Here is a 23,953-nt window from a genome sequence, read left to right on the forward strand (position 1 = left end):
TGCTATTCAAATGAAGCAAGAAAACCCAGATGATTACCTAGATAATTGGTATAAAAAAAAAAAAAAAGCTCATACTTTGCTTCATACCAATTCATGATGCAACCTATTAAAAGCAGCAAATTTTGGGAGCCAACAAATCATAAAAACCCTCTACCTTTGCCACTGAAGAAGAAGATATGAAGGTCAAAAAGGAGACAAAGAATGCAATAGGAAGATGCATCAAGTCAGAGGATGAGTAGGACTGGGGCAAAGATGAAATGCTCCTATTGTTGCAAGGAAAGGCACAATAAAAAAGGTTGTGAGTTGAAAAGGCAATATCAACAGCAAGATGTAATGGCTGATTTAGTGCCAGGGACAGGACCTACTGAAGAGCTTCTTGTTGAGCCTACTAAAGGGAGGACCAAAGGCCCTGCTGTAATGCCTACTGAAGAGCAAACAGAAAGCCCTGCTGTAAGGTAAGTATCTTCTTTGCCTCAATAATTTTTCAGTTCATATTCGATAGAGTTTGATGGTTGACCATGTACTGGCTTCTCTTGTGCTTTTCCTCTGTCATGTATTTGTAATTTGAGAAGTTTTCTCCATTTGTTTCCACCATGAAAATTAGTACATATCTAATTATTCATTGTAGTTGGCCATAATCCTAATACAATACATTGTTATAAGGCCTACTAAAGGGCTAAAACAAGGCCTTGTTATAAGCTCAAGTGCGGGGATAGAGACTGGAATAGGCAGGACAGCAACAACAACAACTGAGTCCACTGTTGAGCAAACAAGAAAAAAAATTCATGTAAGTTGTACATCGATGTATTTATCTTTTATGGGCTGAAATTTAAATTTATTATGTGTTTCTCAAGTGAGAAGACGAGCAACTGCACAAGTTACAGAGGTTGCTCCCCCATTTGTTGCTGCTGAAAATGATGCACCACGGCAAATAAGAGGGGCTCTTGGAAAAAGATTCAAGCAATATGGTTATAGGATTTACACAGAAGAACGTACTGGAATGACTATTTTGAATGTAAGATTTGTAGGCCTCATGCATTTAATTTGTTGTACTTCAATTCATTTATTTGATAATATCGCTATGTTCTTGTAGCTTGGGAGAATTTCGGAGGTACTTCTCTCTCAAGGTAGGCCAACTCAAGAATCAAGGGTGTAGCCAAAAAAGAGTACTCTAAAGAAGAAGATAGATGGTATAGCTGCAAAATAGCCATCCAAAAAAAAAAACCCAACACTAGTTCCATCTCAACCAACGATTGGGAACAATAGTGATCATATGGATCAACACATGATATGTGCTAGAACAAAAATAGCCGCTGTCAAGAATAAGGAAAATGGGGTGATAGAAAGCCCAGATAAAGAACCTGCACATCCAGTTTAAAATAGTACTCAGATTATGAATCAATTCAAAGCTCCAAAAGGAAAAAATGAGATCGGGGTGTTGTGCATATTGACTGATAAGAGAGTGCTAGACATGGTCTCTTTTTATGTGGTGTTGGATATAGTCTTTTTTATGTTTTCTTTTTTTAAGAGAGTGCTGGATATTATATTTTTATTTATGGTAGTTGCTGCCATTGTTTTTTTACTAGGGTGCATATTGCCATTGTTTTTTTTAAGAGGGTACTGAACCTTCAGTAATTGGGGAGTGAAGTTAGACATGTTTTTATTTTGTAAACAATCAATCAATGTCAATGGCAATAGTTGTTTTTATTATTTTCTCTTGTGTTGGTTTCGGCTAGTAATGCTAGCAAAATAGTTATCAGTTATGATGTATAATTTTTGTTGTTGGTGCAATGTTTAGATGAGGTTGATATTATTTTTAGATGTGTGCATATACTGTTGTTGGTTGAAGTTATAGATGCTAATGAATTTGTGGGTTTTAGTTGTATGTGTTGGTGCAAGAACAAAATATGCTAGCTCGCCTTGATGTAGTTGTGGGAGCTGCATCTTCTTGCATGAGCAATTTTGGGTGTTGGTGCATCTTGTTGCATCAACACTTGTATGGGCTGGTGCAAGAAGATGCACTAGCAACCCACCTGGTGTAAGTCAAGTGACGTTTGAAACTAAATTTTTTTTTAAAAAAAAAAAACTTGTGCAACACAAGTTATCATTTTGTAATCGCGACCGGCACTTAAGTGATCACTTTTATAAAAACTTAGCACTCAAGCGATCACTATTTACAACTTATGGCACTGAAATGGTCAATCGTGAATTTGCCACCATCCCTTAATTTCGCCATGGTTTGCAGTTGCAGCAAACCAGTAAACCAGCAAACCATTACCAAATAAAAAATGCAACAAACCATTATGTCTGAAGCAAAAATTAACCAAAACAAATATTGCCAATACACAACTAAACAATAAAACTTTTAAGTGCTCACAACTAATGTATTCCAACTCCAACCTTCCATTTCTATCATAGATTACAACAAAACCTTCTGCTCCATACAAAAATTGCAGCAAAGTAAAACACATTTTACTTCCATTTTCACGTCTTTGACTATGATAGACATACAAACAACTTCTCATTACTCACTTTATATTTGAATAAGCTACACAAGAGAATAACAACACAATCAACGCTTGATAAAAGTTTCTTTCAATTTTCAGCTTTGAAACCTCCACCTTCAAATGGTCGACCAAAATGTTAAACCCTTCATTTGAGCTTGTATTGAGTCGACATCTTCCAACTCGTCCATTAATGTAGGTGAAGGTTGATGCCGGCCTTCAAGTAACTCCAAGATCACCTATGTCACTCTATCAGAGAATTTCCTATCAACCCATTTGAAATATTTGCACTTCAAGCCTTCTCTACATCTGACGCACTCATGAAATCTTCTCCTAGGATTCAATCGAGTCCAAGATGTTCTTCTCGGACTCGGTAACCCACAATAATAGTAACACTCACCATTTAGTCCATTTTTTTTTATAGGAATGTGAGCCGTTGCTGAAGCTTCTGCCCTCCATTTGCAAGAACGAGCTGATAACTTTGGGAGAAAATCAAAGTATGCACTCAAATTGGGGATTTAGGGTTTTCAACTTCCGGTTCTGGTCGAATTTGGGGATTTAGGGATTTTTATTTGGGAAAAAAGACACTAAACGTGTCGTTTTGTTGTTTGTATGCTGATTGTACTCTCCAGCAATCCACGTCGACTTCAAAAATTAATAAAAAACTGCCACATTAGATTTCCAGTCAATCATATCGGCGTCAGCACTAAAATGATCCGACGGAAACTTTTGGCACCAAAGTAAGCGCCATGCACAACTTTTGACACTGATAGTGTACTTACCCCATTTTCTCGGGTATGGTAAGGGTGTTTGCAATAATTACAAAAATTACCTTTCCCTTTATTGAAATTTTTGGACTTATTAGAAAATTTTGGGCTATTTATTCCTCTCCACATGACTATTGACGTGGCTCGATATCCACCATCCGATCTAGGGGTTGCAAGAATAAGTCCTAAGCCGTTTGATTACCCAATCTCATAGAGTCCATGGGATCCTGGGATCAGATCTCGACCACCTGTCCCAACTAAAGCTTTGTGGTGTCGTGGGCCGTTGGATCCGGCCATTAAATCTCATCTATTCAACTGAGAAGAATGGATCCCTTCTTCTTCCTCCAAATCTAGGGTTTGCAGACCCTGGCCTCCTAACTTCCTAAAGCTTCCATAGTCGAATCTTGCCATAAGCAAGCGCTAGTCCAGTGTTGCTTTAGCCATGAGGATGACTTGGTCCCCCAACTCAAGGTATTCCGACGAGGCTAGCCACTGCGACTCCTCTTGCATCACAAGCTAGTACCGCAAGGGAAGGGATAAGCTCCATGGCAAGAATCTGGCTACGAAACCGTAAGTAGCTCTCATTTAGGATTAACAAGAAGCATGTTACCTTTTTCCTTTCTTTGATTGCACGGAATTGAGCTAGGGTTTCTTCAGGTCCTTGTAATTTCTCTTCGGCAATTTCCAATTCATTGTTTTAATTCGAATAAAGCTTAGGTTATGGAAAAGAAAAGAATTGCTCTGTCGAGCTTTACATACATCTTAATGTTTTCCCAAAACACTTGTGCATTTTTTATCGGAGGGAGGCTAGCAGCTACTTTAGGGGTGAGACAGTTTCCAACCCACGTTCAGGCAAACTGATTACACTTCCTCTAGTGTTGTGCAAGCTGCTTGTCCGCCAGAACAAGAATGGTGCCGTTGATGAAGCTTTCCTTATCTTTTGTAATTAATGCCCACCAGAGCTCCCGCAACCAAAAAGAGTAATTTTCCAGCCCCAAAAACTGTTATGAAATCAGCCGAAGTTCAGGTCCGTAGGCGGCGGTCGTGTATGAGGAATCCCTAGCTCCAGTCGGCCACCGGTGACACTTGCAAAAGGAAAGAAGCCGGGTCCGTAATTTGTGATGTGAATCGTTGCGGAAGGATCGTTCTACGAAGGCCCAGATGGTGCGAATTACAAACCTCGACCTCCAATCGAACCTGTGATTGGCAACCTCAGTATGAACGTGACCTGTTGACGAACACATGTCAACCAACCAACGTTATAGATGCCACGAGCGAAAGAATTCGCTATCTCGCTCGATAAGTCGAATTGACCACCACAAGAGAATCTTGATTAGGTCAAGTCCTCAAAAGAACAGTAAAAAGAGAACCTCTCAATTCTTTTCCTCAAACCTAAAAAATATATATCTGTCCCCAAAGAAATTTGGCAAATCCTTTTTATAGGCTGCCACACAAACCCTAAAAATCTAATGCGTCATATTCTAGAATATTCCTATTCTAGAATATTCTTAAACAAGAATATATATAAATTGACTTGGTCAATTATTTGGTGACAAGATAATTAAATTGCACCAAGATTTCCAAAATTCTTCAAGATTTGAATTTGATCCAAGGTCATTTCACGCCAAAGATCACGAACCATGACGCCAACAGCTTGCCTGGATTGTTTGGCCCGCGCTCGAGTAATCGAACCAAAAGGAATAGACAATGGGTCCCTAGTACCTCCTCCTCGATATGACTTGATGTCCACATCATTCCCTCCCCTGTGCAAAGGATTTGTCCTCAAATCATCACTAGCATAAAAAAGAGTCAAGTCAGAAACATTAAATGTGGCACTAACGTCATACTTACCTGGAAGATCAAGCTTGTAGGCATTATTGTTAACTCTTTCCAAAACCATGAATGGTCCATCCCCTCGCGGTAATAACTTAGAATGTCACTGCTTAGGAAATCTCTCTTTGCGCATATGAACCCAAACCCAATCGCTAGGTTCAAACACCACTTCCTTGCGCCCTTTGTTAGCTTGCCTTGCATATTGCTCAGTCTTGCGCTCAATATTTGTGCGTGTCTTCTCATGCAACGCCTTGACAAATTCAGCTTTCTTTGCTCCATCTAAATCCACACGCTTATCAACAGGTAAAGGGGTTAAATCTAACGGAGTTAATGGATTAAAGCCATAGACAACCTCAAATGGTGTAAATTTAGTAGCAGAATGCATGCTCCTATTATATGCAAATTCAACATGTGGCAGACAATCTTCCCAAGATTTTATGTTCTTTTTAATAATAGCACGCAACAATACCCCTAAAGTTCTATTAACTACCTCGGTTTGACCATCGGTCTGTGGATGACAAGTAGTAGAAAATAACAATCGTGTTCCTAGTTTTTTCCACAATGTTTTCCAAAAGTAGCTAAGAAATTTAGAATCTCGATCTGAAACAATCGATCTAGGCATGACATGCAAACGTACAACCTCCTTAAAGAACAAATTAGCAATATGAGATGCATCATCAGTTTTATGACAAGGTATAAAATGAGCCATCTTTGAAAACCGATCAACAACCACATAAATAGAATCTCTACCATACTTAGACCTAGGCAATCCTAACACAAAATCCATAGAAATATCAATCCAAGGATGCGTTGGAATAGGTAATGGTGTATACAAGCCATGCGGTTTAGTTGTAGACTTCGATTGCTTACAAGCAATGCATCTCTCACAAACACGTGTGACATCTCTCTTCATATGTGGCCAATAAAAATGTTCATACAGCACTTCATAAGTCTTATTAATGCCAAAATGCCCCATTAAACCACCACTATGCGCTTCTCGCACCAACAATTCACGCAAAGAACACTTAGGCAAACATAGTTTGTTTTCACGAAAAAGATAACCTCCATGCCTATAAAATTTATCAAATGCAGCGTGTTCACATGCTTCATAAACTCTCCCAAAGTCATCATCATCAATATATAAGCCCTTGATTTGCTCAAAACCTAGACACTTTGCTTCTAAAATAGTTAGAATAGCATACCTTCGAGAAAGTGCATCGGCTACCACATTTTCCTTACCTTTCTTGTACTTGATCACATATGGAAAAGTCTCAATGAACTCTATCCATTTGGCATGTCTTTTATTCAACTTTTGCTGTCCTTTCAAGTACTTCAAGGTCTCATGGTCGGTGTGGATCACAAACTCCTTTGGCCATAAATAATGTTGCCAAGTCTCCAAAGCTCGCACTAAAGCATACATCTCCTTATCATAGGTAGGATAATTCAATGTTGCTCCACTCAATTTTTCGCTGAAATAAGCTATGGGACGCCCTCCTTGCATCAACACGGCTCCAATTCCTGTACCAGAAGCATCGCACTCTATCTCAAAAGTAGCACTGAAATTCGGCAAAGATAATAAAGGAGCATTAGTTAACTTATCTTTTAGCAGTTTAAATGCTTTCTCTTGCTCTTCTCCCCACGTGAAACCCACGTGCTTCTTGATTACCTCAGTTAATGGTGCGGCAATAGTGCTAAAATTTCTCACAAATCGTCAATAAAAACTCGCCAATCCATGAAAGCTATGCACCTCTCCTATGGTCTTAGGCGTTGGCCATTCACGGATTGCTTTAACCTTTTCTTCATCAACCTGTATACCATTAGCACTAACAACAAATCCTAGAAATACTAATTTGTTGGTAACAAAAGAGCACTTCTTTAGATTAGCGTATAATTGCTCGGCTCTTAAAACCTGCAAGACAACTCGCACATGCTCAATATGGTCATCAGGACTTCGGCTATAAATTAAGATGTCATCAAAATAGACAACCACAAATCGACCAATAAAAGCACGCAAAACATGATTCATAAGTCGCATAAACGTGCTCGGTGCATTAGTTAATCCAAATGGCATTACTAACCACTCATATAATCCATACTTGGTCTTAAATGCAGTTTTCCATTCATCACCTTCTTTCATCCTAATTTGATGATAGCCACTTTTCAAATCGATCTTAGTGAAAACGCAAGAACCATGCAACTCATCCAACATGTCATCTAACCTAGGAATAGGATGTCGATACTTTACCGTAATATTATTGATTGCTCGGCAATCGACACACATTCGCCAAGTTCCATCCTTCTTTGGCACTAACAAAACAGGGATAGCACACGGGCTAAGACTCTCTCTCACATACCCCCGTTCCAATAGTTCGCTAACTTGCCACTGAAGTTCCTTTGTCTCCTCGGGATTGCTTCGATATGTGGGTCGATTAGGTAATGGCGCACCAGGAATGAAGTCAATTTGATGTTCTATGCCTCGAATTGGTGGTATCCCTCCAGGAAGTTCATCGGGAAAGACATCTTCAAATTCCTGCAATAAAGATACAACAGACTAGGCAAACTTGGGTCAAGATCGTTAGTAGAAAATAAAACCTCCTTGTACACAAGTACAAGCATTGGTCGATCTAGAACTAAAGCTCTCCTCACTTCACTCGATTTTGCATAAAAATTATTTTGCCTCTTTTCTTTCCTCTCTTCTTTTCCCTCGGTTTTTACCACAATATTTCTCTTGGCCTCTCCTTTTCCTTGCGTCTCAGACACACCACGCAAGCCCTTGAATTTCTCACATTTTCTCTCTCTCTCGGCTTCTCGTTGTAACTTTAGTTGATCTTGATACACCTCACTAGGCGTCATTGGTACCAAGGTATAAGTCTTTTGATTTATCATCAATGAATAACGATTAGTATACCCATCATGATGTACCTTTCGATCATATTGCCATGGTCTTCCAAGTAAGATATGACCCACTTGCATAGGTACAACATCACACTTTACCTCGTCCTTATATCTCCCTATCTCAAATGGAATTCGAACTTGCTTCGATACTTTCACCTCACCACTATCATTTAACCATTGAAGTCTATAAGGCCTAGGGTGCTTTGTTGTCTTCAAGCCCAACTTATCCACCATACTACAACTTGCCACATTCGCACAACTACCTCCATCAATTATCATACTACAGATCTTACCATTCACCACACACCTTGTATGAAACAAATTATCTCTTTGTTGGTGATGCTCCTCCTCCTTTACTTGCACACTCGAGAACGCCTAACCACCAATAAGTCTCCTTTTATAGCCACTTCTCCATCACTACAATCCTCCAATGGTGGCATCTCATCATCATCTTCTTCCCTTTCACTTTCGGACTCAATAACACCATGTCCAGTCATGATCATCACCCTCCTATTAGGGCATTGATTCGCCATATGACCCCTGCCCAAACACTTAAAACATTTAATTTCACGAGTTCTAGTGTTAGAATTTTCGGTTTTACCTGAAATCAGATTCGTTCCAACTTTACCGTCCCTCTCCTTCTCCTTTGAAGTTTCGGTTTTTGTGTTGTTTCCTCTCCAATTTGGCTTCTCATCTCTCTTCCAATTGGATCTCCAATTTTGATTTGAACCTCCTCCACTCTTGTGACTTTGGTCCAACTTCAATTGCCGCTCAACTTTGATGGCTTTGTCCACCAATTCTTCCAATTCAACATAATGTTGCAGCTCTACCACCCTTGCTATGTCTCGGCTCAAACCACTCAAAAATCTTGACATTGTGGCCTCACGATCCTCCATCACATTAGCACGGATCATGGCAATCTCCATCTCCTTGTGATACTCTTCCACGCTCTTATTGCCTTGTGTGAGGTTTTGTAACTTTTGAAACAAATCTCGATGGTAATGACCTGGCACAAAACGCCTCCTCATCACCGCTTTCATCTCATCCCACGTCTCTATCGGTCTTTCACCATTGTGCCTTCTACTAGTCACAAGTTGATCCCACCAAATTATAGCATAATCAGTAAATTCAACAGCTGCAATTTTTACCTTTTTGAGCTCAGAGTATCGTTGGCAATCAAATACCATCTCCATGCGTTTCTCCCACTCTAGATACGCATCGGGATCATTCTTCCCTTGGAAGGAAGGAATCTTCATCTTGATGTTGCCAAGTTCATCATCTCCTCGGTGTCTAAACCTTCGGCCTCCATTCCACCTTTCAAATCGAGCATCTCGATCATCCTCCATGTCGGCCTCATCATCATCATATATGCCGTTGCCTTCTATGTTGTGTTCTAGAGGCATCTCGCTAATGTTGCGGCCTTCCTCAGGATATCTCTCGGTCACCATCAACCCTCATGTCATTCCTCATCATTCGGCCACTAAGCTCCTTCACTACGACCCTCAATTGCTGGATGCTTTCCACGAGCGCTTCATCCCTTCGTATGGAGTCAACCTCCCGTTGATTCACACTTTCTCTACGTGACATATTTTAGACCTGCAAATAAACGTTAGTCTAAAAAAAAAATCCTCACCAATCGCTCCCTCACGTGTTTCTCTCGAGATATTTGTCGCTCCTCTCGTGTTTAACTCAAGTCTAGGCTTTTTCCACCCTCAATTAAGCTTACACACTCTTGCCTTTTTCCTCTCGTATTCTCTTTTCACAAGCTCTTTATTGGATTCAAAACCTGTCTCTCAACCCCCTCACGACAATCAATCAAACTAATCAAACAAGATTAGATCACTATTGATTTTGTTTCAGCAAGTAACAATTTCAAACCAACAAGTACAACTTTCGAAATTCCAATTGAAACACAAATCACTACTGATTTTGTTTCAATTTGGTCTACTAACAAACGAGTCGCCTTCTTGTTTTTTTTTTTTTTTGTTTGGCTAATTTTTATTTTTTTTGCTGAATCTGTTTTTTTTTCTTTTGCACACTTTTTTTTTTTTTTTTTTTTTTTGTGCGTTTCCTTTCTTTTTTTTTTTTTTTTTTTTTTTTTTACGAACTCGGATACAATTTAAGATGCTAGAAAAGAAAATTTAAAACTAACAGCAAACAACTACGTATGGAAGCACAAAAGCAATCGATCCCTAAATTAGCTAGAATCGAAACCCTAACTCAATAAATCTCAAATTGCTAAATATCAACAGAAAAATTAAAGATAAATAGACCTTGTAGAAGCAAGCTCTGATACCAAACTGATGTGAATCGTTGCGGAAGGATCGTTCTACGAAGGCCTAGATGGTGCGAATTACAAACCTCGACCTCCAATCAAACCTGTGATTGGCAACCTCGGTATGAACGTGACCTGTTGACGAACACGTATCAACCGACCAACGTTATAGACGCCACGAGCGAAAGAATTCGATATCTCGCTCGATAAGTCGAATTGACCGCCACAAGAGAATCTTGATTAGGTCAAGTCCTCAAAAGAACAGTAAAAAGAGAACCTCTCAATTCTTTTCCTCAAACCTAAAAAATATATATATGTCCCCAAAGAAATCTGGCAAATCCTTTTTATAGGCTGCGACACAAACCCTAAAAATCTAATGCGTCATATTCTAGAATATTCCTATTCTAGAATATTCTTAAACAAGAATATATATCTAATGCGTCATATTCTAGAATATTCCTATTCTAGAATATTCTTAAATAAGAATATATATATAAATTGACTTGGTCAATTATTTGGTGACAAGATAATTAAATTGCACCAAGATTTCCAAAATTCTTCAAGATTTGAATTTGATCCAAGGTCATCTTCACGCCAAAGATCACGAACCATGACGAACGAACTGCGCTCGAATTGTTTGGGCCCGCGCTCGAGTAATCGAACCAGTAGGAATAGACAATGGGTCACTGACCTCCTCCTCGATATGACTCGATGTCCACATCAATTTGGGTATGAGAAACCAAATGGACCCGCATTAGCTTGATTTGAAAAAAGACCAACTCGGTCCTTGTCCTAGGCTGGAAGATTGCTCTCCTCCCGACCTGTTGTTTCCGTGAAGCCCATAGCATTTTGGACAAGCTGGACTTGAACGGGAATCCACTGAACATACAATCCTGGGAATAATTGCCTGAGTTGGGCTGAATTGGGCCCGAGCATTCATTATCTATTGGTGACCATATTCATCAATCTGGCGTTCTTCCTCCAAAACTTGTCTAGGATTCGAAGGTAAGTTCTCCAAATCTTGAATGTTGGAAGCAACTTCCGATTCACTGGACATCCCTGACTTTGAGGCTTGATTTCTCGGCATAATTTCTCTCTTTGTTGATTCGTTCTAACCAAAGGAAAAAACTTCACAGGTTCTGTGTGAAAAAAGAAGAGGATTTGGTCTTCAGAGTGAAGGTTAAGAAAGAATGCTCTTATACCACATCAGAATATTAAAGGATGGAAAGAAACCAAGAATTGGGAATAAGACGTATTTATTGCTTTCTCACACTTAACATCATACAATCACGGCCCTATATATATTACATATGGTCAACCCAAGTAAGGAGAAAAAATAATCTAAAGATATACAGAATAAAAGAATCAGACTCCCAAAATGTACAATATTCTAGTTTCCAATTGACGAACCAATTAGGATCAATGAAGTGCAACGGTATCTTCAAAATACATATAGACAGTAACTTAAAACTCTGCAATAAATGCAAATGTGTAGCCTATTCCCACTCTAATTGACCACAGGAAAGAAGAAATTTATGGTGTAGCTAATGGGAGTGCGCAGCAAAAGTTTGATACTTTCAACTAGGAGATCGCCAAAAGGAAAGCCAAGTCCGAACCTGTCAATATATCCAGTTTGACTCACTTTTACTCAGGAGCTTAAACCAATGAGTTATAAACCAACTATGATATATTAATTGCTTTACACCATATCAATTCTTCAATATAAGATTTCTCTACTATAATTCACTCATACATATATTCTATAAGTAGCCCCGGAGGGGCTAGGTATGATGTTGAAACGAAAACGTATGTTCTGATGAGAGATACGTAAGTGACGTCCTTGATGACATTATTCATCGATTGAAAAGCCAATACGAGAGAGACGGGCAAGCTTTGCGGATCCAAGTCGATTGAAAAGCCAATACGAGAGAGACGAGCAAGCTTTGCGGATCCAAGTTTGCCACCTCTTGATCTCTCCTCCTTCTTCTTCTCCTTCTTCTTCTTCTTCTTCTTCTTCTTCTTCTTCTTCTTCTTCTTCTTCTTCTTCTTCTTCTTTTTTTTCTCTATTTAAACTGCAAAAAACGCGAGACCCCACAAGGGTTGTTGAATCCATTCAGCTTGCTGTGTGTGTGGTGATCGCGATTGTTTGCTGTGTTGTGTCGCACAAGATGGCAATGCAAAGCCCTTACGACCAGGTAACCAAGGGATACGTCGCAACGCGGCCCCAGTATCCTGACCAGTGGTTCTCCAAGCTCTCCGCTTTGACCTCCCGCCATGCCTTGGCTTGGGATGCCGGCACCGGCAACGGCCAAGCCGCAATCACGGTCTCTCTCTCTCTTCTTTCCTTCGATGTCAGTCACGACGTCCTAGTAGGAGACACATGTTGGAAATTCTGATACTATCGTCTTGATTTCCTTCTATTAGTACCGGTAGTAGTATTGGCAGATTGGGTACAAATGTGTTCGTTATCTGCCTGATGCTGAGAGCTGAGTTCACTGGCTCTCTGAATGTGTCTTCCTGGAAGTTCCCAAAAAGAGAGAAGACAGATTTTCAAGAATCCATAGATGGAACAGGTTGCCCAAATAAGGAATTTTTACATGAACTGACTTGTTCATTTAGGATTCAGCGTTGGGATTACTCGGTAGACTCATTAGCGCAATATGCCACAAGTAGTACCTGCGACTGAAAAAGGAAATTTTGGGTAAATTCGGCAGTTCGCTTCGGTTTTTGACACTGAGGTTTCTCAGTAGTTCTCCCGTGCAAGAGGCCATGTTCTCTGTCGTCAGCTTAGATGAAGAATCTCTGCTGTAAGCTGCTCTTTCGTTGCATTTACCGAGCGAAGGTGGTCACGACTCAGGTTTTAGAATGAAAGATCTTTGAGGATGCATTTCCTGTCTGGTTAGCATTGGCAAACGGTTTGTCCAACGATCTTAAACTTATGAAATGACCAAATCGACTTAGCAATGAGGCACACCTCTCAATTTGCTCGGGCCTCATCGCCTGCTTTCGGTGTCTGGTTGGCTGTACGGAGTCTCCAGACCAATGTCTTTGCTTTGTGTCTCCCCCTAGCCTTGGACAGCTCTTCATTCAATCTTTTGCATCCACGATGTCTCCGATACACGAACTGTCATAAAGAGTAAAATAAAGAGTAAACAGAAGTTTCCGTCTTTTGCAGGTCGCAGAGCATTATGAGCGAGTGGTTGCAACTGACATAAGTGAACCCATGCTGAAGCAAGGGATCCCACACCCTCGAGTTCGGTACCTACACATGCCATCATCCTTGTCCGAAGACGAAATGGTGGCAATGCTTGGGGGTGAGAACTCGGTCGATTTGATCACGGTGGCCACTGCCGTCCATTGGTTTGACATCCCAAAGTTCTACTCTGTTGCCAAACGGGTCCTCCGCAAGCCCGGAGGCGTGATCGCCGTTTGGACCTACACTGACATGATCGAAGTCAATCCCAAAATTGAACATATACTAAGACGTCTGCGCGAAGCCTCTAAGCCATATTGGAAGCCAGGAGTGCAGTACGTGTTTGAAGAGTATCGAAACCTTCCATTTCCGTTTGAGAGTGTGGGTTTAGGTTGCGAAGGACAACCTGTTCAGCTAGAAATGCCGAGGGAAATGAGTTTTGAGACGTTTCTGAGTTGCCAGAGGACCTCGTCAGCAGTAGCGACGGCTAAGCAGGATGGTGTGGACCTGTTGACCGATGATGTCGTGAAAGAGTTTGAGACCGCTTGGGGCGGATCGGATTTGGTCAGAACTGTCAAGTTCAAGGTTTTTATGCTTGCGGGAACAGTGAAAGCTTGAATCTCACTTTCCCTTGGAACTTAAAATCAATAAATTAGGATATCTTAATTACTTTTATATCATATCAATTCTTTAATATAGATTTTCCTAATATAATTCTATAGATAGATTCTATCAATAGCCCTCGAGGGGGTAGGAATGATGTTGAAAGGACAACGTATACGTTTGAGTGACGTCCTGATGACATTATTCATCGATTGAAGAGCCAATACGAGAGAGACGCGCAAGCTTTGCAAATCCAAGTTTGCCACCTCCTTGTGTCTCCTTTTTCTTCTCCTTCGTTTCTTTTTCTTCTTCTCTCTATTTAAACCGCAAAAAACGAGAGACCCCACAAGGGTTGTTGAATCCATACAGCTTGCGCGAGACGATCGAAGGGGATCCTGTGTGTGCGGTGATCGTGATTGTTTGCTGTGTTGTGTCGTACGAGATGGCAATGCAAAGCCCTTACGACCAGGTAACCAAGGGATACGTCGCAACGCGGCCCCGGTATCCCGACCAGTGGTTCTCCAAGCTCTCCGCTTTGACCTCCCGCCATGCCTTGGCTTGGGACGCCGGCACTGGCAACGGCCAAGCCGCCATCGCGGTCTCTCTCTCTCTCTCTCTCTCTCCTTCGATGTCAGTGACATGTTAGAAATTCCGATACTCATTTTGATGCTGAGAGCCGAGTTCACAAGCTCTCTTAACTAGTCTTCCTGGAAGTTCCCAACAAAAGAGAAGACAGATTTTCAAGAATCCATAGACGGAACAGGTTGCCAAATAAGGATTTTTACAAGAACTGGGTTGTTCATTTAGGATTGGGCGTTGGGATTACACGGTAGGTTCATTAGGGCGATATGCCTCGAGTAGTAGCTGTGACTGAAAAAAAGAGAAATTTTGGTTAAATTCGGCGGTTCGCTTCGGTTTTTGACACTGAGGTTATTCAGTAGTTCATGCGTGCAATTGGCCATGCTCTCTGTCGTCGACTTAGATGAAGAATCTGTGCCGTAAGCAGCTCTTTCGTCGCATTTACAGAGTTAAGGTGATCACGACTCACAGGTTGTAGAACGAAAGATCTTTATTAAAAAGGACGCATTTCCTGACTGGTTAGCATTGGCAAACGGTTTGTCCATCGATCTTGAACTCATGAAATGACTAAATCGACTTAGCAATGAGGCGCACCTCTCAATTTGTTTGGCATCGTCGCCTGTTTTCACTGTCTGGTTGTCTGCACGGAGTCTCCAGACCAGTGTCTTTACTTTGTGTCTGCCCCTAGCTTTGGACAGCTCTTTGTTCAATCTTTTGCATCCTCGATAACAATTTTAGTCTCAAAGTACACGAACTGTCATAAAGAGTTAACAGAATTTCTATCTTTGCAGGTCGCAGAACATTATGAGCGAGTGATTGCGACTGACATAAGTGAACCCATGCTGAAGCAGGGGATCCCACACCCTCGAGTTCAGTACTTACACACTCCGCCATCCCTGTCCGAAGACGAAATGGTGGCAATGCTTGGGGGTGAGAACTCGGTCGATTTGATCACGGTGGCCACTGCCGTCCATTGGTTTGACATCCCAAAGTTCTACTCTGTTGCCAAACGGGTCCTCCGCAAGCCCGGAGGCGTGATCGCCGTTTGGACCTACACTGACATGATCGAAGTCAATCCCGAATTTGAACGTATACTAAGACGTCTGCGCGAAGCCTGTAAGCCGTATTGGAAGCCAGGAGCACAGTACTTCTTCGAAGAGTATCGAAACCTTCCATTTCCGTTTGAGAGTGTGGGTTTAGGTTGTGAAGGACAACCTGCTCAGCTAGAAATGCCAAGGGAAATGAGTTTTGAGACGTTGCTGAGTGTCCTGAGGACCGCGTCGGCAGTAGCGACGGCCAAGCAGCATGGTGTGGACCTGTTGACCGATGATGTCGTGAAAGAGTTTGAGACTGCTTGGGGCGGATCGGATTTGGTCAGAACTGTCAAGTCCAAGGTTTTTATGCTCGCCGGAACCGTGAAAGCTTAAAAGATCTCTGTTTCTCGGTGCTTTGGGGAGCTCGTTACTGATAAAATCTTCCTAAATTACGCCTCCATTAAATAATGTTCCAGAGTTGGAGAACGTGCATCAGCAGCAGCATCTACTTGTAGATGCCCCTCCTGAGCACAAACTTGTTGTGAGGTCAATTTCTCCTGCAATTGCAATGACCTAATGTTTGGATTAATAATATATGCAGTTTACTTCCAAGTGCCAAGTTACCTTTCAAATGATGTTCGGGCATAAAGCTTTCATGACGTTTACCTTCTCATGTGTATTTAGAGTTCATCATTAAGTAGTCTCAGAGAATTATATACGAGCCAGGGGAAGATGATTACAGCCACTACCGTTCCAGTATCCCATGAACAATTAATGGTCACAGAAATCAGGTACCTATCGCGGGATGGAATTGAAAATTTCTAAAATTTTTGCACAAAATTGCAAAAGAAAATCCTATAAGTAACAGAGTTGCAGATCAGCCAAGCACTTTCGTTCCAGGGACTGTAGAGCTTGATTTTAAAAGGTCGGAATCAAGTAGTAAACTGGCATGTTTAAGAGGGATACTCTTTTACTATATGATCTTGCCAATGAAAGCCAAACTTAAAGGTAAACAACCAGCTGGTGCCAAACATAGTAGAAACAATAAGCAAAAACTCTAATGATTTGCCTGAGTGTGTCAGTGAGACGCTTGAATGCATGTTCAATGCTCACTGCTTTTCATCTTTAATGACCCTCATAGTCTTTTGCAGACTCATCGCAGAAACCCGTAGACAGACGACTAGACAGAAAAGGGAGGAGCAACATAAGGCACAGCGCCAACTTCGCCTGTGCCATTCTGCATAGCGGCTATGCTGGAGGCAGCACACATGGATCAGGCAAGGGTGGGACTAACAGCAAATCGGAATCATCATCTCCAAAAGGCGGTGCAGCTGTGATCCCCATGTATGCTGGTTCTGCTGGTGCTAACAACCACCACCACCAAAGTGCCCTCCACGGTTCCATAGCCCTGCACGAGTCCACGCTCTCACTGGAGCAGTACTGGCCCTCTGCTGTGTTTTCCTATAGAATGTTTGCATTTGATGGCGCAAATTTCTCAATAGATCTTTGTGTACATTGAGACAGTAACTTAAAACTCTGCAATAAATTCAAACGTTTAGCCTTTTCCCACTCTGATTGGCACTCTTGTTTTCTGGATGGATGATTGCTTCATGGTAAATGACAAGAAAGAAGAAATATATGGTGTAGCATTATTCTAATGGAGGCAGGTATGAAGCTGAGAAGAAAGCATATATTCTGATGAGAGATATGTAAGTGACGTCCCTGATGACATTATTCATTCAAAAGTTGATAAGGAGAGGCGCAAGCTGTGAGTGACCGAGTTTGCCATCTCTGTCTCTCTTCTTCTTCTTCTTTTCTTCTTCTTCTTCTTCTCTCTATTTAAACTGCAAAAAATGAGAGACCCAACAAGGTTATTGAGTCCATACAGCTTGCGCGAGTCGATCCAAGGGGGACTCTGTGTGTGTGGTGATCGTGATTGTGTGCTGTGTTCTGTCGTACGAAATGGCAATGCAAGGTCCTTACGACCAGGTAGCCAAGGGATACGTTGCCACGCGGCCCCAGTATCCCAACGAGTGGTTCTCCAAGCTCTCCGCTTTGACCTCCCGCCATGCCTTGGCTTGGGACGCCAGCACTGGCAACGGCCAAGCCGCCGTCGCGGTCTCTCTCTCTCTCTCTCTCTCTCTCTCTCTCTCTCTCTCTCTCTCACATTATCTGCCTGATGCTGAGAGATGAGTTCACTAGCTCTCTGAATGTGTCTTCCTGGAAGATCCAGAAAAAGAGGAGAAAGATTTTCATGAATCCATAGATGGATAAGGTTGCCTGGATAAGGAATTTCACATGAACTGGGCTGTTCGTTTGGGATTCAATATTGAGATTACTCAGTAGGTTCATTAGCGCCATATGCCATTAGTAGTACCTGTGATCAAAAATAAGAAATTTCGAGTAAATTGGGTGGTACGCTTAGTTCATACATGCTATAGGCCATGTTCTCTGTTGTCAACTTAAATGAAGTATCTTTGGTGGTCACGGTTTGTACTACGAAAGATCATTATCAAGGAGGATGCATTTCTGACTGTTTGCATTGGCAAACGGTTTGTCCAACGATCTTGAGCTCCTGAATGATCAAATCGACTTAGCAATGAGGCACCCCTCTCAATTTGTTCGGGCCTTATCGCCTGTTTTTGATGTCTGGTTATCTGCATGGAGTCTCCAGACCAATGTCTTTACTTTGTGTCTCCCCCTAGCTTTGAACACAATTTTTGTTTGGAATACATGAACTGTCGTTAGAGAGTTAACAGGAATTTCTTTCTTTTGCAGATCGCAGAGCATTATGAGCGAGTGGTTGCAACTGACATAAGTGAACCCATGCTGAAGCAGGGGATCCCACACCCTCGAGTTCAGTACCTATACACGCCATCATCCTTGTCCGAAGACGAAACAGTGGCAATGCTCGGGGGCGAGAACTCGGTCGATTTGATCACTGTGGCCACTGCCGTCCATTGGTTCGACATCCCAAAGTTCTACTCCATTGCCAAACGGGTCCTCCGCAAGCCCAGGAGGCGTGATCGCCGTTTGGACCTACACTGACATGATCGGAGCCACTCCCGAATTTGAACGTATACTAAGACGTCTGCGCGAAGCCTGTAAGCCGTATTGGAAGCCAGGAATGCAGTACGTCTTCGAAGAGTATCAAAACCTTCCATTTCCGTTTGAGAGTGTGGGTTTAGGTTGTGAAGGACAACCTGCACAGCTAGAAATGTCGAGGGAAATTAGTTTTGAGACGTTTCTGAGTCGGCTGAGAACCTCGTCGGCAGTATCGACAGCCAAGCAGAATGGTGTGGACCTGTTGACTGATGATGTTGTCAAAGAGTTCGAGACCGCTTGGGGCGGATCGGACTCGGTCAGAACTGTCAAACTCAAGGTTTTTATGCTCGCTGGAACCGTGAAAGCTTGAATGATCTCTGTTTCTCGATGCTCTGGGGAGCTCATTACTGATAAAATCTTCCTAGATTACGCCTCCATTAAATAATGTTGCAGAGTTGGGGAATATGCATCAACAGCAGCATATACTTGTAGATGCTCCTACTCAGAACAAACTTGTTGTATGGTCGATTTCTCCTGCAATTGCCATGACCTGATGTTTGGATTAATAGCAAATGCAGTTTACTGCCAAGTGCCAAGTTGCCTTTTAAATGATCTTCGGGCATAAAGCTTTCATGAAGTTTACCTTCTCATGTGTATGCAGAATTCATCATTAAGTAGTCTCAGAGAATAATGTATAAGCCAGGGGAAGATGATTACAGCCACAACCGTTCCAGCAACCCATGAACAATTAATGGTCGCAGAAAACAGGTATCTATCGTGGGATGGAATTGAAAATTTCTGGAATTTTTGCACAAAATTGCAAAAGAAAATCCTATAAGTAACAGAGTCTTCGATAGGTTTGCAGATCGGCCAAGTGGTTTCGTTCTAGTGACTGGAACTTGAAATTAATCCTGTAGAGCTTGATCTTGAAAAGTCCAAATCGAGTATTAAACCGGCATGTTTAAGAAAGATCCTCTTATAATCTATGATCTTGCGACTGAAAGCCAAACTTAAAGGTAAACAGCCACCTGTTGCCAAACTAGTAGAAACAATAAGCAAAAACTCTAATGATTTGCCTAAGTGCGTCAAAGTTTAGAGTCAGTTTCATATAGAAGACACGTCGAGTAATATTTATTGAAACGTGATCGAGAGAGTTTATCACTAAAAAGAGTAGTTCATGTTTTATTTCGCTTTAATAAATTTGGTTTGATAAAAATCGGTTGGAATCACCGTTGGAATCAGTTTCAAGTGAATCTAGTGACTCCAAAGTCGGTTAAGGAAACCGACCATCTCTAAGGCCATTCCCAAGTTCCATAGTCCCGAAACGGTTTACTTGAATCAGACCAGATTGACGGGGTCAAAACCGTCTAGCTCCGAGTACAATCAGCTCCAGATGCCCGCCCTCGTTCTATGGTCAAGGAATTTTTGGGTCATAACTAGTAGCTCAAAGTTCTTTCTGATGTGCCTGCAAAGCTGGTACCGCGCCTTCCATATCACCTTCGTTGGCATGATTTTCAAGTTTACCTGACTACCCACATGTCAAATGAAACACAAGAAGTACTTGGGATTCAAATCGCAAGACAATAGACAAGCAAAGAGGCATGGAACAAGAACCATCCGATTATACAAAAATCCGTTCCTGTAGCGATCACCGATCTTCCAAACTCTTAGTCAAGTGATGGACACAAGGCAAGACTGCTTAAGAGAAATCCTGGCCAACTTATATTCACAACAGAATAAAAATGGTCGATAAATTTGGGTACAAAATTCATAAATCCTAAGTGGTAGGCTAGCTCCACATACCAACAAACATATCCAGATACAAAATCATATTGTACCTTTTCTTTTTACATCCTGAGAACAAGTTTTATTTACTTCCCCACTTTGCTATAAGCCACAGCAAGAATATTACTATGACAACTGCTCCAGCCACCACAACCTTCATTTGGAGATTCTGAAACCACATCTTCCTACGCAGTTGCCTTCCTTGCCTTTGGAAAATGTCGGCCTGAAACAAGGCACATTTTTGTTCAGTTAAGTGGAAATTACTCAATACCTCTCAGTCATCCAATTAGTAACTCCAAGAGAAGCTAGTTCACCTGGAATTGTAGGTTCTCTGTTTTGTCAACCAGAAGTTCAATTCTCTCCCCACGGTCCAACACCTAAAGTCCATGACGAAAGAAGAAATAGCATGAAAATATGGCCCAACGGTCCAGTGAAGACATGTAACCTTAGAAACACGTGCTATATTTTGCATGTGTTTTTTGACAAGTAAGATTTCAAGCGTCCATACATCACAACAGTTCCCACTCATGGATCATCTGATCCATCACCCATGGGATGTAAATTTGCTTTCCTCATAACATGAGGAAAATGATTACCACATTTGAGAGTCTACGACATCAATATACCTCACCACCCAACTTGATTCCTTTAATTATTACCCAAATCCCTCTATAATTTGCAATAAACCAAAATCTATAAGACTTCTTTTCTTACAATAACCACCTATTTTGCTCTTAATATGTTCAAGGGCTGGAAAGAAAAGCGTAGCTCTCCTATCTCTCAAGGCCAAAACTTGCCACAATTATCCTCCTCCTAGATTCTCTCTATGTGAAAATTGTAATGACAATGTGGCCAAAAGCAGCTCATATCCATAAAGCCAGTGCCTTGTCAAAGGATCAAGTTGGCGCATACCAAGGGAAAAGTCCAGTCACCATAACGTGTTATGCCCCTAGAACCAGGACAGCCCCTCCAGACAAATCATAAACGAAACTAGCACTTCAAGTAGTCCTCTATGCATTTCGCACATTTTATACTCTCTAATATACAACCATTTATTGGGGTAAAAGCAAGTAAATGTATACACCAAGATTCTAAAACTGAGCATGTTTCTTTTTCAAAAATTCATCATCCAATTAATCTTTATCAAAATTTTCATCAGTTGATTCAGGAGATCGATGCAACAATTTCATATCTCCAAGATCATAATGGTTCATAACATTCTTTGTTCATATAAAAATAATTCTTAAACTACCAATAACACCATTGGCACTCTCACATTAATCAACCAAGCAGACCTGCTTTGTCATGTTCTCACTAATGTGAAGCCACTATAATAACTGAAAAAGCAACACCAAAATCCGACAATAACTTGTATCTTTCTCCAAAACTCTTTTCCACTCTCATCTGCTTCCCCGAAGAAGATTTGGAAACTAACACTCAAAGACGTGATATTTTACTCTAAAAAGAATCAGAAATTTCATGCTCAGCATCATGCCACTACAAATTTAAATCCACAGGAACTTACGGAATTATCCACCAACATCAATAGGTCTGTCTTCATTTTCAGTTTGACTATGCTCTTCTTGGAAGCTTACGGTACTTTTTTATTAAAAGAATGTACCTTTTCAATATTATCAACCATAATCCCTTTGACCTCTGATATCTGAGCCTTCAATTTGGATAGCTTACTCATCTCCTCTGGATGGCTCATGCAGTACTGCATATGCTCCTTAAGTCTTGGCCTGTTAGACAAAGTAACACGTTAGAGAATAATAAGAGATGAAGCCGAGAAGACAAAAAAGAAACAAAAGAATCCTGGGTTCATTGTATAATCACCCAAACTCTCGGTCAAGGTTGTATGCAATGCTAAAACGATCTTGAAACAAATCGTCATCCTCATCATCATCTGCAAGTGGATGTGGGTCGCCACTTGCAATGCTGGCACTATAATGCTGCATAAAGTCATCCTTCACTCGCTCAAGAAACACGAAAGGCACACTTCTTCCGACGGACTCATCAGCAACAACCAGGAAAACTGCATGCACGACACACATTGGTAAACCACACTAAACACGAATCAATCACATGAAAAGATAAGTTAACTAGTAAAGAACGTATCCATACCAAATCCACTATCCGTTAGGAAGTTAAATGTGTGCCCATCGCAGGAGTATGTGTACTTGCTGCTATTAGAAGGCAGCTTCTGCAAGCACTGCACAGCAATAGTACTAAAGTTTCCCGAAAATTGCGTGTGCTCGGCCAGAACAACAGTCCCTTTCGCCACAAAGCTATATATAAGGCCCTTCTGACTCATTTATTAACCAAAATCTGCAGGTCCAGCAACCCACAAGAAGCTTCAACCAATTTGGTAACAACAAGCTGTGGAAGTAGATAACTTCTCAAAATTAGTACAACCAATCGAACAGAACACCAATAAAACTTCTGCTCTCTTCCCTAATGGAAAAACAAAGGACAATTTAACAAACTAGTCGGGCAGCAATAAACTCAATTAGCATGGGCAATGCGTATCCAATAATAACACGGCTAATAAACTCTCACATCGCACTATCAACTTCCCATCACCACCTTACACACAAATCTCTTCCGTCCAGGCCTACGAACTCGCCTAACGCATGCGATCGTAACACCGACAAGAATGACGACGACGACGACGCCGCCATCATCAGGAACCCAACCCAACAAAAGAAAGCATCAAGACTAACACTTTTACGCAAACCCCAGGTCATGTTTTGATGACCAAGAAAAAAAAAATAGCAAGAATTCCGCAGTACACACGAGAGCCCTATCCACCCAATCGCACATAGATTCCCCTAAACACCGAAGCAATTGGGCACGAAATTCGCTAAATTTCCAAAAAAATCTATCGTCTTGACGGAACTTTCCAAGGCAGCGGAAATCGAGGCCAATCGGATTCAGAGAAAAAGATCAAAACTTGACATGTAGAGAGAGAGAGAGAGAGAGAATACGAAGGGATCTTCGCGGAGAGCTTGCTTGCTTCGTGGACGGAGCGAGAGGGAGAAGGGGGGAAGTTCCCAACGACTTTGGCGAAGGAGGAGATGGGGATCGTGCCGAGATTTCTGTATTTTCTCCTCTCTTTTTTTTTTTTAATTTCTTCTGCGTCGCTTAAACTTCACATTTTTGGTTCTTGCCCCGCTTTTTTTTCCCCATTTTGCCCTCCATCAGCTCGACGTAAATCGTTCGGCAGGGCCCTACGGACTTTTGCCCGCTCTGGGGCCCCAAATGAATTTTATTTATGTATTAAAGTTATTATTAATATTAACAAAAATCTATACATTTGTAACAAATCTATTTCGAAATGATTTTTTTATCATAAAAAACTTCAAATCAGTTTACCTTATGAATTCACCATCGGTTTCCATTGAATTTCACTTAATTTAAATTTAACGAGTATATCAGTT

At 41.3% G+C, this 23,953-nt stretch overlaps 3 protein-coding genes and 1 pseudogene across 7 annotated transcripts; 3 read left to right on the top strand and 1 right to left on the bottom strand.

Annotated features, from left to right (window-relative positions):
* Positions 1–12,303: 12,303 nt before the first annotated feature.
* On the top strand, positions 12,304–14,282 carry LOC104421135 (putative methyltransferase DDB_G0268948). Its single transcript, XM_018864323.2, has 2 exons — positions 12,304–12,598; positions 13,450–14,282. Exons 1-2 carry the CDS (start codon positions 12,443–12,445, stop codon positions 14,083–14,085), a joined length of 792 nt encoding a protein of 263 aa, XP_018719868.2. The 5' UTR covers positions 12,304–12,442; the 3' UTR covers positions 14,086–14,282.
* A 117-nt stretch (positions 14,283–14,399) lies between these two features.
* On the top strand, positions 14,400–17,252 carry LOC104421134 (putative methyltransferase DDB_G0268948). Of its 4 annotated transcripts, none has more exons than XR_005551825.1 (4): positions 14,400–14,668; positions 15,441–16,229; positions 16,368–16,474; positions 16,825–17,252. XR_005551825.1 is itself a non-coding variant. In XM_039314846.1 (2 exons), the coding sequence occupies exons 1-2, from the start codon at positions 14,513–14,515 to the stop codon at positions 16,074–16,076; spliced, it is 792 nt and encodes a 263-aa protein (XP_039170780.1). In that variant the 5' UTR covers positions 14,400–14,512; the 3' UTR covers positions 16,077–16,295. The 4 variants fall into 4 exon arrangements, 1 of the variants encoding a protein (XP_039170780.1); XR_005551823.1 differs by having other exon boundaries at positions 16,835–17,252; XR_005551824.1 differs by lacking the exon at positions 16,368–16,474 and having other exon boundaries at positions 16,835–17,252.
* A 243-nt stretch (positions 17,253–17,495) lies between these two features.
* On the top strand, positions 17,496–19,402 carry LOC104421133 (annotated as a pseudogene).
* A 1,025-nt stretch (positions 19,403–20,427) lies between these two features.
* On the bottom strand, positions 20,428–23,662 carry LOC104421136 (vesicle-associated membrane protein 727). 2 transcript variants are annotated; one of them, XM_018864419.2, is made up of 6 exons: positions 23,501–23,662; positions 22,638–22,841; positions 22,350–22,548; positions 22,135–22,255; positions 20,828–20,890; positions 20,428–20,736 (listed from the first exon to the last, which is right to left on the bottom strand). In XM_018864419.2, the coding sequence occupies exons 2-6, from the start codon at positions 22,825–22,827 to the stop codon at positions 20,596–20,598; spliced, it is 714 nt and encodes a 237-aa protein (XP_018719964.1). In that variant the 5' UTR covers positions 22,828–22,841; positions 23,501–23,662; the 3' UTR covers positions 20,428–20,595. The 2 variants fall into 2 exon arrangements, with proteins under 2 accessions (XP_018719964.1, XP_010031285.1); XM_010032983.3 differs by having other exon boundaries at positions 22,638–22,892; positions 23,501–23,658.
* Between the last annotated feature and the right edge of the window lie 291 nt (positions 23,663–23,953).

The sequence above is a fragment of the Eucalyptus grandis genome, chromosome 1 (genome assembly GCF_016545825.1).
Source record: "Eucalyptus grandis isolate ANBG69807.140 chromosome 1, ASM1654582v1, whole genome shotgun sequence".
In the NCBI taxonomy this organism is placed as follows: domain Eukaryota; kingdom Viridiplantae; phylum Streptophyta; class Magnoliopsida; order Myrtales; family Myrtaceae; genus Eucalyptus; species Eucalyptus grandis.

Coding starts and splice junctions, on each gene's coding strand:
- LOC104421135 (XM_018864323.2), top strand. CDS start 12,443: ATGGCAATGCAAAGCCCTTACGACCAGGTAACCAAGGGATACGTCGCA. Junction 12,599..13,449: donor ACGGCCAAGCCGCAATCACG/GTCTCTCTCTCT, acceptor CGTCTTTTGCAG/GTCGCAGAGCATTATGAGCG.
- LOC104421134 (XM_039314846.1), top strand. CDS start 14,513: ATGGCAATGCAAAGCCCTTACGACCAGGTAACCAAGGGATACGTCGCA. Junction 14,669..15,440: donor ACGGCCAAGCCGCCATCGCG/GTCTCTCTCTCT, acceptor CTATCTTTGCAG/GTCGCAGAACATTATGAGCG.
- LOC104421136 (XM_018864419.2), bottom strand. CDS start 22,827: ATGAGTCAGAAGGGCCTTATATATAGCTTTGTGGCGAAAGGGACTGTT. Junction 22,549..22,637: donor CCTAACGGATAGTGGATTTG/GTATGGATACGT, acceptor TCGTGCATGCAG/TTTTCCTGGTTGTTGCTGAT. Junction 20,891..22,134: donor TGGTTGATAATATTGAAAAG/GTACATTCTTTT, acceptor CATGGACTTTAG/GTGTTGGACCGTGGGGAGAG.